The following is a 17,560-nucleotide window of genomic DNA, read 5'->3' on the forward strand; positions in this document are numbered from 1 at the left end:
CACCACATATAAGATCAGGATAGTATTATAAGATAATCTTATCATTTTCGGGCTATTTATTCGTTTTTAATGATTGTATTTGTAATCCCCAATATGACGACATGTATTTACCCGAAGAAGAAAGCACACGAAAAGCTTCACAAATATTTGTAATCTATTGCCAGTCAGAACAAGATATTCTCGATTGATTTCGAGTGCTTCGAAAATCCCAGTGTACTTCAGTTATAAGTACTTTTTAGAACGGTGATGGGTCCTCCATATCGATGGGGGTTGCTAAGTATAATTTAGGGGCTGGCGAAACACGACTCTAAGAGCAAATCATAAATACTTTCATGTCGGATTAAGTCAATTAATAATTGAAATACAAGTAAACATATTTTTGAATAAAAGAGGGGTTAATCCGCAATTAATAAAATCGCTAATTAAATGAAAAAAAGATTCTAATTTTTGGAGTATTCAGTAATGTATTTTATTCAGACAACATGGTTTTACTCGATCTTGCCGAAGGGTGCCTCGCTGTTCACGGGGACATAGAAGTCACCATCGACCATGTAGGCGTTGGTAATGGCTCCCATGCGAACGCTGGAGTAGGTGCTTCCGCACTTCTTGGCAACGGCGTCCTCGTAGTCGTGGCACTTAATGGATCCAAAGTTGTCCTCGGTGACGGCCTCGGCGTAGTAGAGGACGGAGCGTCCGTGGGAGCAGGATCCGGTGGCGTCCAGTCCGCATCCGGGCTGGCTCTTGCCTCCGTTGGGGTAGAAGGCTCCCTTGCCGATGGGCTTCAGGAATCCCAGCTTGCCGCCGTTGGTCTGGATAGACTCTACGTAGTGGGCATCATCGGTGGACAGACGCTTAGCGGGCTTATCGTAGCTGAAGAGAGGCAGGGCAGGATCCAGACCCACAATGGTGTGGACACGCTGGTCTCCGACGGTCTTTCCGGCGTATCCAGCAACATGGGCTCCCAGACTGTGGCCAATCACCTCCAGGCTGTCGTAGTCCAAGCCGTGGTGGTCGTGCAGGTACTTGATCATCTCACCAACCTTGCCACCGGCTCCAGGAACAGCCAGGACGGAAGAGGCGTAGTCTACGGAACGGGCACGGGCCCAGTCAACGACGATCACGTTGTAGTCGCCCTTGGACAACCAGGCCTTGGTGATGCGGGTGTTCATGTCGTCGGAGTACCTCTGGGTCCAGCCGTGGATGACGAAGCGGGTGCCATGATCCTTGTTGAAGTGGGAATCCTCGACGGAGCCGGACTTGGCCTTGATCTCCTTGCCATCGGTGGGGTTCGACTTGGTGTAGAGGTAGAAGTTCACGGCGTTGGTGCTGATGCGGCCCTCCATCTGGGCTCCGTTGGCCATCAGATCCTCGGCATCCTGCATGTCCATCCACTCGAAGCTTCCATCAAGCTTGGGGATGAACCAGCCATTCTCTCCATTGACGCGCTCCTCAATGGGCAGGGCACTCACTATTAGAAATAGCTCATCAATTACATGCCTCTATTGCCAATTTGGTGGACAACTTACCTGCTGCCAGTAAGGCGGCAAGAACAAAAAACACCTTCATGTTGGGGGTCTCAAACTATTGTGGTGGAGAAAGCACTCATTTCACGCTTTTTATAGGCCTGAAATAATCACCGTAATCACCATTAAATATCAGTAAGCACTTGAGGCTTTGACAGCTTCTGAATAATAAGATAGGGCCGATACAAACGATTAGAACGTCGTGCTTTGATAGCGTATCGTTTTCTCCAACGAAGCTGATAAGGGAAAAACCTAATACAGTAGAGCTTTTCAAGTTGCATCAACGCAAAGATAAGGTTCAGGGTCACAACCCTAACCCTGATGTTATTGTAATATTATTTGCATATTCTATTATATCGAAATATAAGGTTTTTACTCTTATAACTTTTCGTTTTACTTTTTTCTTTAAATCAAATCTTATAAAAGTCGATTATAGCACCTAAAATCGTTTGTTTATTTCAACCATAAAACCATTGTTAACTAATGACTAACGAACTCAAGGTAATGGTCAAGTGCAGCAATAAATATCAATAAACGGTATTGGTTGGCTAGCAATCTTATGGTTTATGGTCGGCTAGATCCGACAAGGAAGTTCATTGAAGAAACCAAGTCATTATTTGTCGCCTTTTTATGTTCCAAAAAGTCAGATATCAAGCGGAAATCAAAGGGATTTCACAGAGGAAAAAAACAATTTATTAATGCCCATAAAAACATATTAGTAATAAAGCGGAGAATTCGAGTTTTTTAAAGTTTATTGAGTTTCTATCAGTTAATCATGCCGAAGGGAGCCTTGCTGTTCACGGGCACATAGAAGTCACCATCGACCATGTAGGCGTTGGTATCAGCTCCCATGCGAACGCTGGAGTAGGTGCTTCCGCACTCATTGGAAACGGCTGCCTCGTAGTCGCCACACTTGATGGATCCAAAGTTGTCCTCGGAGACGGCCTCGGCGTAGTAGGTAGTAGAGCGTCCGTGGGAGCAGGCGCCAGTCAGGTCCAATCCGCATCCGGGCTGGGTCTTTCCTCCGTTAGGATAGAAAGCTCCCTTGCCGATGGGCTTCAGGAATCCCAAGTTACCACCATTGGTCTGGATGGACTCCACATACCAGGCATCATCGGAATTCAGGCGCTTGTTGGGTTTGTTGTAGCTGAAGAGGGGCAGGGCGGGGTCCAGACCAATGATGGTGTGCACCTGGCCGTCGGTGTTCTTGCCGGCATATCCAGCCACATGGGCGCCCAGGCTGTGACCAATCACGTACACGTCATTAAGATTCAGACCGTGGTTGTCCTTCAGGAAGTTGATCATCTTGGCAACCTTCTTTCCGGTGGCAGAGACAGCCATAACAGAGGTGGCGTAATCCACGGAACGTGCACGGGCCCAGTCGACGACGATCACGTTGTAGTCTCCCTTGGAGAGCCAGGCACTGCGGATGTCCTTGTTCATGCTGGCGGTGTAGCTCTGGGTCCAACCGTGGATCACGAAGCGCGTTGGGTGGGCGGAGTTAAAGCTGGAGGCATCAATGGACTTGGTGGACGCGGTGATCTTCTTGCCCTTGGTGGGGTTTGAGGAGGTGTACAGGTAGAACTTCACGGGAACGGTGGTCAAGCCACGGCTTTCCAGCAGCTCTTGGGCTTCCATCCACTGTTCGGCAACGTCCATGTCCACCCACTCGGAAGTGCCATCCTCCTGGGGAACGTACCAGCCGTTCTCCCCATGGACGCGCTCAGATTCCTTGATCGGAATAGCCGAAGCTGAAAGGATGTTTAACATATTAGATGGGATTCTTTAGAAATAGAAACTCTTAAATTCTTACCGGCCAGAGCAAAGAATGCCAAAATCAGGAATGTTTTCATAACGCAGTAGAGCCCACAAGTGATGGTAGTTCAGTCCGAAACCCATTGCTTTTATACGTCCCCAGTGGGCCAACTTATCACGGAGTGATTAAATCGGCTGGCATTACTTTGGCTGCCTGGGAGGTTTAGGTACATTTGAATCAGCCGGCCATACTGCCCATGTTTTTTTTTAAGAACTCCAAATCTGATGGTTCTTTTATCGGTTGATTGGCTTTTCAATTGCGCCATTCGTGGTCGATTTGCGAACTGATTCTTTGATTGTTGGGTGTTAATGAGTATGGAAATTTGTATGTGTTGCCAATAAATTCCAATCGAGACACGAGTCATAAATGGTGGTAAACAGTTGCCTCCACTATCGGCTATCGATTACAATGGTTGGCGTTCTCAACCAACTTAATCTTCTGTAAGTCGGGCTAAGTGGACGTAATTGTAGGTATCATTAAATGGGCATTTAATTTAACACTCCAGTGCATTTTTGTTTTGCTCGACTTGTGTGTTATCTTGGTCAGCTGGTGGTTTGTAATCTGTGGTATGAAGTGCTCAGCGAAGGTATAGAGCTGGGGCATTGAAGCCTGAAAATAACAAGCAAAAATATATTCAATTCAAAGTAATCTTTTGCTGCAGCATTAAACAGGAAGTGTAATATTACAATGCAGCCGCCTAACCGGAAGTTACAATATTGAAATTTGTTAAAAAATTACGGCATACTTTCAGGCACTTTTTAAATGGCCGTTTCCCCTTAATCATCGCTTATTAAGAAATTAATCCAACTAATAACGTGAATATGAACATGAACAGAAACCGCAGACCATCCACAACTTTTAACTTCATTATTGTTCATTATGGACGGATTCAGTGAGCATTTTGAATTAATATTGAAGAGTATTGTATTCCACGTGAATCTGTCTCACATCGTGATATACGGGTTTTGGCGTTTGATTAAGCAAATTTAATAAAAACAGCTCGCAAATAAAACAACTTATACCCATTTAACATTCGTGCGTCTAATATTAGCTTTTCCTTGTGGTTATGACACCCAAAGTTGTCGGAAAATCAAACAGCCATGCTTTAAATACCCTACTCGTCGTGTTTTAAGGGGACTCTTGGACACAAATCCCTGGATTTAAGTGGATAATTAAAATGAGTCAGGAGTATAACTTAGGCACTGTAATAAACGCAAACTATCCCACTCATATATAAATGAACCGAAGGTGGAATACATTGTTATCAAACTGATGGGACTCAAGAGCTCGCTCCAAAAATATCCTATCTGACGATTAACTGTACGAATCTGAAGTAGAAAGCGTGCAACTTCAATCTTCAATCCACCAGGTGCACATACTTGTTGTCAAACACTTGACATGCTCGAGAGCTAATTGGGCCACAAGGACACACAGTCCACCTACGGCAGCCAGTTCGTTATTCAAATATTTGTGCGTCATGCCTCATGTGGGTGGTGCCTTCCACTATCATATTATGCAAATAAATGTGGCAGTTGACTTTTCCGCTGGCGAAATTGCATTTGCAGTTCGCTCATTAATTATAATTACAAACATGTCAAACAAAGTGGGAAAACGATTTTGCTGAAAATAGCAAAGATGTTTCTGGCTTTGATTGGGTGTGCACATTCTTATGAGCGAAATATCATTTTTGGCAGCCCCTTTCAGATTCGAAAACTTTAAAAGAATTAAATTATTTTTTAAGCATAGTTTTTATTGCACAGTCATTAGTTAATCATGCCGAAGGGAGCCTTGCTGTTCACGGGCACATAGAAGTCGCCCTCGACCATGTAGGCGTTGGTATCAGCTCCCATGCGAACGCTGGAGTAGGTGCTTCCGCACTCCTTGGAAACGGCTTCCTCGTAGTCGCCGCACTTCATGGTTCCGAAGTTGTCCTGGCTGACGGCCTCAGCATAGTAGGTGGTGGAGCGTCCGTGGGAGCAGGCTCCAGTCACATCCAGAGGGCAGCCGGGCTGTGTCTTTCCACCGTTGGGGTAGAAGGCTCCCTTGCCGATGGGCTTCAGGAATCCCAGAGTGCCGCCGTTGGTCTGGATGGACTCCACATACCAGGCGTCGTCGGAATTCAGACGCTTGTTGGGCTTGTTGTAGCTGAAGAGGGGCAGGGCGGGGTCCAGACCAATGATGGTGTGCACCTGGCCGTCGGTGTTCTTGCCGGCATATCCAGCCACATGGGCGCCCAGGCTGTGACCAATCACGTACACGTCATTAAGATTCAGACCGTGGTTGTCCTTCAGGAAGTTGATCATCTTGGCAACCTTCTTTCCGGTGGCAGCGACAGCCATAACAGAGGTGGCGTAATCCACGGAACGGGCACGGGCCCAATCGACCACGATCACGTTGTAGTCTCCCTTGGAGAGGAAGGCCTTGCGGATGTCCGAGTTCATGCTGTTCAAGTAGCTCTGGGTCCAGCCGTGGATCACGAAACGGGTAGGGTGAGCAGGGTTGAAGTTGGACTTGGAAATGGACTTGGTGGTGGCGTAGATGTGCTTGCTGCTGGAGGGGTTCTTGGGCGTGAACAGGTAAAAGTTCACGGGAACGGTGGTCAAGCCACGACCCTCAAGCTTCTCCTGGGCCTCCATCCACTCCTCAGCCACATCCATGTCCACCCACTCGAGGGAGCCGTCCTGCTGGGGAACGTACCAGCCGTTCTCCCCGTTGACGCGCTCGGATTCCTCCAGAGCATAAGCCGAAGCTAATTAGAGTAGAATAAGATATTGAAATACGGCAGGGTTTCGGGATATGTTTCTGTTCTTACCGGCTAGAGCAACGATAGCCAAAATCAGGAAAGTCTTCATATTGTAGTTAACCCCACAACTGATGGTTCTTCAGTTCGCCAACAGTGTCTTTTATAGGTCCCCTGGTGGTTGACTTATCGACAATTGATTAGATCGTACGGCTTTGCTTTGGCTGACTAGGTGGTATGGGTACATTAAATTAATCTGATTGTTTGCTTTTCTTTATTTTTTGGAATTCCGAATCAGATCGCATTTTTATCTACTGATAGCCTGTCTTCAGCTGGCTCTAGACTATTTTATTTGATGAAATAAAAGCAAAAGTTCTGTGACGCTTATTGTCTGCGATTTATTTTGCAACGTCGAAAGGTTGAGTTCCATTTTAGCATGACTACTAGAGAAAATATCTTATGTTTTTGTATATAAGCTGGCTTTCTAGGCTTAAAGACTTCGTTATAAAGGAAAACAATAATATTATTAGGCGCTGTAAAAACATGATAGGCAAATGTTTAGCTCCATGTGGTTTTCCAAGGCATTTTAATGGAAATTAAATATTTTTTGCATTCAGCCTGAAAGACAGTTAAACAAATTTATGCACCAACCAGCTTAAAAATCTGAACTGCTACCATTTTTCAGGAGAACACAAGACGTTGTTACATTTTCAATGACACACAAATCCACAGCTCGACTTGTACGTGAGTTTGTTTTTTTTTTTTTTGTTACTAACATCATGTTTAATGCCATCGGTCTCTAGAGGCTCCTTTAATTTGAAATTTTTGCAAGTCTTTATTTTCCGATATTGGGTTATACCAGTAGAATTACAAAACCACGTCCTAACAACATGTAATTATTTCACCTGTTTCGGCATTCGCGGCACACATTTGCAGTTTTACATCGTTGTTAATACAGAATTAATGAGATGTTCATTAATAAAGAGCTGCTGCTTACGTTGAATAATGTTGTTGGCCTATGCCTTTCAACCTGCTCTCTGATTAAATATCAAACCAAAATCCTTTACCTTTAATTCCACTTAAAACTGGAACCTGAACTTTAGATGGGCTACTTTAAAATTGCATTATTAGCAACCTCATTTTCTACGTTATCGAGAGACACTTCAAGTAATGCGTAATTTACTTTCATAGCCAGCTTATCAAATGCCTGAGAATACAAAATTATTTGAATAACATTAATCAGTAAATTCCAAAGCTTTCTCTCGGAAATATAAGCGGAAGTGGCCTGACATGGGATATTGACAGTAGCCCAGAATTTGGGAGAATAATTGATAAAAAAAATCTAAGATGGAGGCCAGGCAAAATAAATGACAAAAAGAAGCTCCGCACAGTTTAGACCTTTGCGAAATTCCCAGCCATTTTATTGATCTGAGATAACCAATTTACCCTCTTGATAACTTTGCCCTGTTCTGGCAGGTGGTGGGTGGGCAAAATGTTTGTGTGGTGAGTGATGTCAGTCGATGTCAGAGTTCATTCGGTAAGTTATTAAAACGAAGCGAAGCTTACATGAAAACAGGAACGTGTGTAAATCCTTAAATTACTTGTATCCCCCAAGTTTTTAAACTCCGTTTAAACTTGAGAACATTTATTGTATAGAAAGGCAATTCCTTTGCTTTTGATTTAAAAAAAATCTTCCACATGATAATAGATACATTTCTTTTATTTTTAAATTAAACTTGCCTTCTATTTTCTGCACATTGAAACAATCGAGAAACTCTTATACTGACAGCCGCCCCAAACTATGCAACGTTTTTCGTTCAAATTTATCAAACGAATTATTAAGTAGCCGCAATGTAGTACAGCAAATATTTAAGAAACTGAAGTAATTTAGGCCTCAAAATTTCACTTGCAGGTTGGCTGCCAGCAGTCGAGTTTGAAGAGCCGGGATTTTCGCCCAGAATGCTGAACAAAGTTTTAACTTAAGAGTTTGCTCTTCTCCCATTGACGCGCTTGAATGGAGCTCCACAATAGCCATCGGTTGCCTGGTGGCAGCGAGAAGATGTACTACATAGCTCCCCAGCAGGCGCTGCTGCGGAACGAGAATGATGACTACCAGGAGGGGTCCCTCGTACTGCCGGACCCCGCATCACTACTTTACAATACCACCGCACTGCCAGCGGGCGATGAAGGGTCCAGCTATGGATATGGCTCCACCACGACGCTCAGTGGCCTCCAGTTGGAGACCTATAATATCACTGTGCTGATGAACTTTAGCTGTGACGACTATGACCTTCTATCGGAGGACCTGTGGTCCAGTGACTACTTTAAGGGCATCGTCTACATGCTCTACATTCCCATCTTTATCTTCGCCCTGATCGGCAACGGAACAGTCTGCTATATAGTCATTTCCACACCTCGCATGCGCACGGTCACCAATTACTTTATAGCCAGCTTGGCCATCGGCGACGTCCTGATGTCCTTCTTCTGCGTTCCGTCGTCCTTCATCTCGCTGTTCATCCTGAACTACTGGCCGTTTGGCCTGGCGCTCTGCCACTTTGTGAACTACTCGCAGGCGGTCTCAGTTCTGGTCAGCGCCTATACTTTGGTGGCCATCAGCATCGACCGCTACATAGCCATCATGTGGCCACTAAAGCCACGCATCACAAAACGGTAAGTTATAAAACAAATTTTTATTAATTTATTTAATAGCCATGGCTCATTACTGCTAATTTCTGTATGCATCTGTACCATCTACCATCATTTCATTTTCGAAATTAAATTTCTTTTCCACTAAATTTATACAATATTTTCTATTTGCCATTAACAGTTAATGCAGTTAAAATAGTAAAACTATTTAAGTACTTTCTCCAAAAGCGTTTCCTAAGAGTTTCCACATTGGCGTGTCTAGATACCGTTAAGTGTCCACCGGGGTATTTACATTTGTGTCCACTTTGACCACTTGACCTAAGCCACCAGGGAATGGAGCACCGGTAGGCTTTTAGTAAGACGGCTCACAGTGTTGATTGGCTTATATAGTAATCGGAGACCCAAAAAATCCGAGGCATGCGGCTTGTTAACAAGCACTGGCCGCACTTATTGCAACCGCCAATTTGCTTGGTAGCTGAATACAGCGGTTTTCCCTCGGAAAATCAGCAACCTCGCGGTGTCAATCCACTGACATCCATCTCATCTTCCGCCGAGTTCAAGAGCTGGCGTGGGTATTACACGCTTGGACGACTTTTAATGTCTGTTACATGTACACAGATAAAAATTAGAAGACTTTGAAAAAATAGTTACTCAAATCGGAATCTCTTTTACAAAACGTTTTAATTGATTAAGATAGATACTGATATTTGGAGGATTAGGTTTGGTTCTTTTTAATCATAGATGCTATAAGCTTTGCAAACTTAACTATGATTTTTTCCTGTGTTGTCCAAATGGAAATCTTGCTGACGTCAGTGTTTGCAAGTGCGTGACTCTGTTTCATAGTAGTTGTGGGCCTCGAAAGTCATCCGGCGTGGCTTCTGCAAATATTTGTGGGGACATAATGTCAATAAAGCTGATAATTATTCAACATGACCGCCATTTATCACCGTACAGCGCTCCTTGAGCCAAAACAAACCGAGCTCAGTGCTTAATGCCCGCTTATCACGCTCCATCAACATACAGCATCACTCATACGCCACGTTGAAACGAGAGTTAGTTTTACAATTCATTAGAGTAACATTTAGATGACAAAAGAAGCGTATTAACAATATGACTAAAAATACCCAATATTTAGAATGAAATCAACTCAAATACCTATTTAAATATGTTCTCTTCCTTCTTCTGCAGCTATGCCACCTACATCATCGGGGGCGTTTGGTTTATTGCACTTGCCACCGCACTTCCCATACCCATCGTCTCTGGACTCGACATCCCCATGACGCCGTGGCACGAGAAATGCGAGAAGTAAGTACCGAGCATTTCAAACAGCAAACAAGGGTAACAAAATGTCACAGATTACTTATTATTGACTGATATTATTCAAATGCGGAGAATGAAATCTATTTAAAAGAACTCTTTTAAGGGAAAATTTTAAGCATTACGTGTTGCAATATTAGGCAGTGAAATTTAAGAAAAATTAATTTCGGCGAGTGTTTTTCCTTTGTATCATTCATGAAAATGTATCCGTGCGAAGACGAATATGTCTGAAATTAGGCCTAAAAGCTGGCCGCACAGTATTTCAACACAAAGGGCAAAGGGTGCTGACATTCCTGGAGGTCAAGTAGAGAGCATATTTAATGCAATACGCACATTTAGGAGCATTCCAACACAATAAAATGAAATCGTGGTCTAGGATAATGTAATGCAAATAGTGAAATCATCTGCATGCCGGGGGCACGTTCTACAAGTCATTTCTGATTGCTAGAAGTTGACTAAATGTTGTTATGAGCTAGATGCAGCTAGAACCCATCTCAAAATGAGGAAAACGAGAATTTGTTTTGGAGGAGCCACTCATCCTGTCATTGCTTGCAGCAGCTAGAAGGGCTTAGAATTAAAATGAAACTGTGCACTCAACCGAGAGTCCATGAGCGTATGTGCGGGTGTCCTTTTGTGACAGCTGATTCTCGTTGACCACCAGAACTGACCACTTGAAACTAATGCACTGCTCCTCCCTTCTTCCATGTGATGTCCTTTGTGCGCGTGCATCCATCAGATACGTTTGTCGCGAGATGTGGCCGTCGCGGACGCAGGAGTACTACTACACCCTGTCCCTGTTCGCGCTGCAGTTCGTCGTGCCGCTGGGCGTGCTCATCTTCACCTACACCCGGATCGCCATCCGCGTCTGGGCGAAACGACCGCCAGGCGAGGCGGAAACCAACCGCGACCAGCGGATGGCACGCTCCAAACGGAAGGTGAGTCCATTTGAAACCCTGAATCTCCTCTTCTGAGCCACCGCAAAAACTAATTTGCGCTTAAAATTTACCCTTCCATTAGTCAAATCCCTGTGAGAGTGGCCATGGCTAAGGGGTTTTGTGCGAAAATATATGGTGACTTCAAAAGGATCGAAAGTAAAAGCAAAGAACTTAGGATGTGTAGTACACTTGCATAATTTCAGTAAGTTGTAGATGCACTTATTGATTATTTATATTATTATGCCTAAGCATACACAAACAATTTGCTTAATGGAAATAATTGTTTAATGCATAATAATTTTTAATCAACGTGTTATGTACGATTTCATGATGTTTGATCTTAGCTGGTTAAAATGTACAACCAAATTTACGAAGCATTTGAAAATAGTTTGCAAATAATTTTGTTCAATGAGCACTTTTATGGCCCCCCGAAGTTTATTTAATTGTTATTATTAGTAAATATTCCCCAATCCGTGTGCTTATATATATTTCGAACTTATAATTTAAGCAAATACCAGTAATCGCCATGCCCAAAACTCCTCTTGCATAATTTAAGCCATCTCCTGTTTGGGTTGTGTTGACTCCAAAGTTTAACCCCAATCGCAGCACCTTGCCGCTGCCTCGATCTGCAGTCAATGACAAGCCCCCACTTGTTGGCTGCTCCAAGTGAACTCAAACTTAAGTCGAAGCCCAGGCTCAAACTGAGCCATCAGCAGGATGGAGTTTGTGGAAACGACAGCCACGATGACGACAGCTGTCGAAGCAGCAATCTTCAAATTGATTTTGCATTTTTTCCCCCTTTTTTTCGCTCCGAACAGCCGAAGAAAAATCTGGGGTCAATGGGGAGCAAGCGTGCCAAGGCTGGCTTCCTGCTCCTCACTGTTGATTTTATACCCTAGCAGGGGGTAATCGCACATTTTGTACCACTAACAACTTGTATCTTAACTAACAATACGGCAGTGTTCTACTCTTTCAACGTCCAAATGGATAATGGAAAGCCAATCCATGTCTGTAGATTTGTTTGAGCCAAGGGCTATTTTACTTTTACATAAGTTAGTGTGTTTAAAGCTTTAACTTCTTGAGCAACTACTTGTGTTATTTTTCGAGGCGGATTTTGGGGCTGTGGCAGCGTGCCAAATGGCATGTAATGCTCACATAATCACACTGTGCAGACACAGACACTATTTACAATAAACTTGCACGAGCCGAGTTTCGGCAAAAGTAAATGAGAAAAGATTTATGCGGTGCATGTGGTCCGTACTTGGTACAGGGGTCCCCGAACCTTTCCACCTATCCACTTGCCAGCTGGAAGCCTCTGCGATCCAACGAGATTGCCATTGCGTCTGCGTACAAGTCGCCTTCGCCTTCGTCGTCTGAAGATGCCATCCAGCGTTTTGTGGTCTTCCAGGAAATCAATTGCGATGAGGGTGGGGGTGGGAGTGCTACGTAACCACTATACTTGTCAAACGAGCCCCCAAAGTCGATGGCCAATTGTGCAGCTGAGCCAAAGAAGAAGACAGCCGAAAGCCAGTTGGCCAAAAATGTGGACATGCGAGCGGGCTAAAACCTTTCCTGGACAAATGACAGACCCACCCCTTAATTTATAGTAATAATTGGGAAATATCTTATCTCAAAACTAATTGAGTTATTTGAGATTCTTTATAATTTTATCATTTTCAGTGCATATTTTGTGGTCTGTTGTAACAAACTTTTAAAATACAATTTACCTTCTTATTTAAGGGTCCTTACTGGTGGACATAGTTCAGTAATTAAAATGCCGTATTTGCTGGAGAATGCAGTCACAGAGTGCCTGAGTTGGCCCAATGACTGCCCAATTCCAGAGATCAGACAGTCATCCGACAGGGACTCCTTCAGCTGGCAAACAGAAAGAGCCCATGCCAAAAGATGAAAATAAAAACAATTGCTGACAGTTTCGCCCACCGCTGTGCAATGTTACCCAATTTGAGCCCAAGGCAATGCAGCTTCATCTGCCATTCACTTTTGCGATGCAGTGGCTCCAAGTGCGGCTCCCCTCCAGTGTCCAAGCTCTGACCATCCTTCGATGCAGTTGCCCAAAAAGTGGCTACCAATAACTATTTGGTTACTTAACCCGGCAACAATTTTGCTGACTTGGATTTCTCATTTTCTCATGACGGCTCCCTTCGCTCAATTCGCTGCCATCGTCCATCGTTGACAATTTCTTCCTTGTGTCCCGGCGTCTATCGAACATTTTTGCCAATTGGCAGCTGAAATGATTAGCAAATTGCTCGATCTCCCCATGAGACCACGACTGTGTGTCGCAGCTTCCTCGAAAATCGTAATTGTCGCCCGTTGTCAAAAGTCGATTGGAAACCACAAGTTTATTGGGTAATCTTGTTCAGACTTAATTGCTTGTGTGGGCAACTGGAAGGATTTATGAGTGACTCGCTCGGCATAACAATTAAAGTATAATTCTACTAACCAATAAAAGAGTCACTGGACCACTTCTCTTTCCTTCGAGATAATTCACTCGGTTTTTGCTGGACAAATGGCATTCCCTTTTGCCATTGCACTTTTTCAATATTTGTCTAGTGTTTCCTAAATTTGTTTGCACGAGTTGCAAATCGCAGTCCATCATCTAATTGCTGGGAAACACACCGCTGGCAAAACAATCAGTCGGAATGGGAAATCCAAGGGGGGGGAATAATATTATTGCTGACTTGGGGCGATGACACTTCATAGTTGTCAGCGGGGACGATTGCGGCTTTGGATTGAGTACGTGTATCGCTATTACTTCTTTATTCTTTTTTTGGTTTTTGTCTTTTGCACAACCAACTATCGATCTGCTGGGCAGCATTTGCATCTGCCATCTGCATCTGCATTCGAGTCTGTTTTGTCAAAGTGTCGACTACGAGTGTGTAATGTGTAGGAAACGCGGATCGTTTGGCGCGATTGCTTCTTGTTTGCTGGCGAAACGTTAATTGCATAATTGACTGCAAGAGGCGTAACTCTTGGCCAGAAAGTGCCCATGCATTGGCCATCGTTGTCATCGTCATCGCCATCGCCATAGTGATCATCATCGCCATCGTCGTCCTCTCGATATTTGAGCATCTGTTGGCCGCCCCATGGCTGGTCAAAATGCAGACTGATGAGCCATCCAACTGGGCAGGTCCCGAACAGGAGGCGGCCAGCAGTCCAAACCGCAACGGGTTACCATTTCTACTTTTTCTCTTTTGCATTTATATGCCTCACAAGGGGTATCTGTTATTTTCAAATAATTCAAGTCGATTCGAATGCATATTATACAAATATGTTCCATTAAAAGTATTCCTGACTATAGTTGTGAATAGAATATATTGATCTTGGAGAGCAATCTTTGTTCTTAAAGAGTATTTTGGAATGCGGTCTGCTTGATTAAAGTTGAAATTTCTTGTTTTATTTCTCCGACTGAGGCTGTGGCAGACGTTGCAGCCGCGTCATCGTCTTTTCTTTCAGCTGAATTGTGTTAAAATGTTAATTTCGCGTTACGTAATCTGTGTCATATCCAGCAGGCAGCAGGCAGCCAGGCGGAGTTGGCCGGGCAGCTGGGATCTTCATCATCGTCAGCTCATCCACATCCCATGGATGCACGGACACAATGGGGAGTGCATGTGAAAAAAGTGAGAGGATTCCCAGGCTTGGCCAGTAAGCTCGACTTGGTCTTCCCGCACAACCGGCTAACATACACACACACCCATCAGATACAACTGTGCACACCCACACACGCTGCAGAGTGCCGAGTGTTGAGTGCACTTTGTGCGTTTTGTGGCAAATTAAAAGATAAAACCCACAGAGCCGGCAGCTGCAGAAGCAACCACTCCGCAAACAGGCTGCAATTAGTCTCCCCTTCGTGCGATTTGTTTATCTCGCCGCTCGGATCTTGGATCTCCTCCAGCTGTGATTCCGGTTCCCTCTGCGGATGCACGGACCACCGGATGGGTAACACTCGAGCCCTTCCATGTCATTGATTTATTTACGCCCAATTTATTGCTGTCTATTCCTGCATCTGCGTATGGCAGGAAACAACTTTGCAGAAATACAGAAACTTTGCTTCAGCTCACAAAGATTTCATTTTATTTTTTCCCATGCGTGTAAATGTCAGCACGTTATAACAATGTAAGAATTTACACATTTTTTAAATATAAAGGCAGCAAACCAGTAATATTTTTAATGTTTTCTTGTGCAATTCTAATACTCTATGCATCTGAGTTGCACGTTAAGGAATTTAACTGCTAAAAGAAAAAAAGAGCTGTAAATTTAAATGCCAGATTGTTTAAACAAGAGAACATAAAAATACCTTAAAAATTCCAAATTAAAACGGTTGCAATTTTTCTAATAAATAATTATCCAACACCTACACACATATATTTGTCCTAACAACTTGGTTTATTCATGGCACTCACAAATATTTGATGAGTCCTAGCCAAATGTTGGATTCCTAATTCTGCATTAATTATGCAAGAGTCTACTATTTGTTCGCAGTCTTGTGGACAGATCGTTGGACTATTACATAATGAAGCGTGCAGTCCATTAATTATGGAACAAACAAGTAGAAAGACATTAGCATTAACCATCGACTTTATGGGCAGCTCATTTGGACTGTTTGCCCTCGACTATAAAATTTATCAGCCTGTTCGTATTCGGTCAATTTTGGCTTAAATCAATAAAACTGAATGTGCTGGTGGTTCAATGGCCAGGAGCTTTGCGGTGCTCAGGACCATATATCAGCCAATTAATATTCGTAAATTAAGCATAGACAAGGTGAGAGGACAGTTCGTGTATGTAAATTGTTTTCAAATCGTTTACCGTAGTTGCCGTAAAGGACAAAGTCAAAGAGTATTGATGTCGCTCCACACCGATGCAAATGAGGTTTAATTATGGTACTAGGAGAATTCTCTGTCATTTGTTGGCCCGAAAGAGCAGTTTGTGGCCAAAACAAAACGCGTTGGTAGCTGCAGCTGGTAGACAGCTGTCCGGTAATTGTGGTTGCATCTGCTGTTGATTGAGAAAACATCTTGTCCAGCCGTTGTTTTTGCCCCTCACCTGTCTGTCTGTTTGTGCTTGTTTGTCGGCGTGGTTTGTTTGTTTGTTTGGCGCCCGAACAAGTTTATTCTACAAAAGTGAAAGGTTCGGACTTGCATTCAACTCTTATGAATGTCGACTGGGTGCAATCTGTGTCAGTGACGCACTAAAAATGTTCGGACTCGAAGACGAGTGCCCCTAATGGAGATGATCACTTGAACTTAACGACTATATTTCATTTGCGTACACTTCAGATAAAAGTTCTTTTAGTTCTTTATAATAAATAGATATATTCGTGGCTGTTTTTTAAAAAAGAAGGAAACAATCATTTAAAAATTAGCTAGACTACATTCTTTTATCGCCAATAAATTATGCTTAAAGTTTTTTTTAACGTGTAGCCATACACAACCTAGTTATATTACCATCACGCAGTCATTGAGCAAATCAATGGGGCTGCTCATTAATGTTAGAACTATACGACCGCATCAAATTGCAGCTGCTACTTTGTCACATTGCGTATACGCCTCGTATGGCGTGGCTACAAATGAATGGGAGAGTCAGCTAACAAGCTAGCCCGTCGTCGACAGCATTTGGATAATGCAAATTTGTAGCTGACCAAGGATGGTGAACTATTCGAGTCAAAGTTCAGCTCTGCTTGCGTAATAATTGGAAGTGGCAAATTAACGCAGACTTAGATAAATTAAAGCTAATTCATTTCGAGCAGCAAGTGCGGCATTTAATATACTACTTAAAAGTTCATCACTCGTTATAGTTGTTATGGTGCCAAGATCATCAGTTGGGCCTGCCCAGGGAGTCAAAATTTGTGATTCGCGGCATTTTGAGCCCGTTTTCGTGTATCCGTGTTTCAGCCTTCCAACTGAGCGGCTTGTAATTAAAACGTGAACATCGCCTGCCGGGCTTTTATTCAACCGCAGGTCCACACCCTCCATGGGAGTATCTCCCGCCTCCGACTCCAGCTGTGGTGTTCATTTGCTGGCGGGGTGATAGCATCAGGTGGACAATAAAAATGCCTTGACGAGTTTCAATTAATGAAAAGCAACATCTCAGCAATTATTTACTTATACTTTTAACCGCGCAGCATTTTTAACTCTTTGTAAATAGGCCGCCGTTATATAACATTTGAGTAAACCTCTTTAAAAGTTATAAATGTTGTTAGGAATTTTCTTCTGTGCAGCAATCAAATGGAAACCAACAGGTAGCTGGTGTCGGACTTGAGAAATGGCAGACACGAACAATTTAGATTAAAGCGGATCCACCAGAAATGGGAGGGGGATGCTGGTACTTTCGAGCCCAACGCTTCCCTATTTCACCCATCGAACCATACGAGGAAATCCCGCACAGAAATAATTCAAATTGATAAGCCACTGTTAATGGTCAACTCTTAATGACCAGTAGCAGCGGCGAAGCGGGTTAACGTTAACTTGCCTTCGTTTTGTTGTTACTTCTTGCCTCATTGTTGCTGGTGTTGTCGACTGCCATTATCTTTGAGTTGGCACTTTAAACTCGTAATTAGTTTACACTT

The 17,560-nt window shown here is 43.5% G+C and overlaps 4 protein-coding genes across 5 annotated transcripts in view; 1 reads left to right on the plus strand and 3 right to left on the minus strand.

Annotated features, from left to right (window-relative positions):
• The window catches only part of LOC117143230 (RYamide receptor), a 52,519-nt gene that overhangs the window by 14,556 nt on the left and 20,403 nt on the right, over positions 1-17,560 (plus strand). For both annotated transcript variants that reach the window (XM_033307780.1, XM_033307781.1), the window contains exons 2-4: positions 7,992-8,749; positions 9,914-10,030; positions 10,779-10,977. In XM_033307780.1, coding sequence (XP_033163671.1) covers positions 8,094-8,749; positions 9,914-10,030; positions 10,779-10,977 — 972 coding nt within the window. In that variant the 5' untranslated portion in view covers positions 7,992-8,093. The remainder of the gene's footprint in view (positions 1-7,991; positions 8,750-9,913; positions 10,031-10,778; positions 10,978-17,560) is intronic.
• Positions 451-1,576, minus strand: LOC117143233 (phospholipase A1 VesT1.02). Its single transcript, XM_033307784.1, has 2 exons — positions 1,527-1,576; positions 451-1,468 (listed from the first exon to the last, which is right to left on the minus strand). The coding sequence occupies exons 1-2, from the start codon at positions 1,564-1,566 to the stop codon at positions 489-491; spliced, it is 1,020 nt and encodes a 339-aa protein (XP_033163675.1). The 5' UTR covers positions 1,567-1,576; the 3' UTR covers positions 451-488.
• LOC117143231 (phospholipase A1 VesT1.02-like) lies at positions 2,258-3,382 on the minus strand. Its single transcript, XM_033307782.1, has 2 exons — positions 3,337-3,382; positions 2,258-3,274 (listed from the first exon to the last, which is right to left on the minus strand). The coding sequence occupies exons 1-2, from the start codon at positions 3,374-3,376 to the stop codon at positions 2,289-2,291; spliced, it is 1,026 nt and encodes a 341-aa protein (XP_033163673.1). The 5' UTR covers positions 3,377-3,382; the 3' UTR covers positions 2,258-2,288.
• Positions 5,091-6,192, minus strand: LOC117143232 (phospholipase A1-like). The gene is made up of 2 exons (XM_033307783.1): positions 6,152-6,192; positions 5,091-6,088 (listed from the first exon to the last, which is right to left on the minus strand). Exons 1-2 carry the CDS (start codon positions 6,189-6,191, stop codon positions 5,103-5,105), a joined length of 1,026 nt encoding a protein of 341 aa, XP_033163674.1. The 5' UTR covers position 6,192; the 3' UTR covers positions 5,091-5,102.

The sequence above is a fragment of the Drosophila mauritiana genome, chromosome 3R, assembly GCF_004382145.1.
Source record: "Drosophila mauritiana strain mau12 chromosome 3R, ASM438214v1, whole genome shotgun sequence".
NCBI classification, from domain to species: domain Eukaryota; kingdom Metazoa; phylum Arthropoda; class Insecta; order Diptera; family Drosophilidae; genus Drosophila; species Drosophila mauritiana.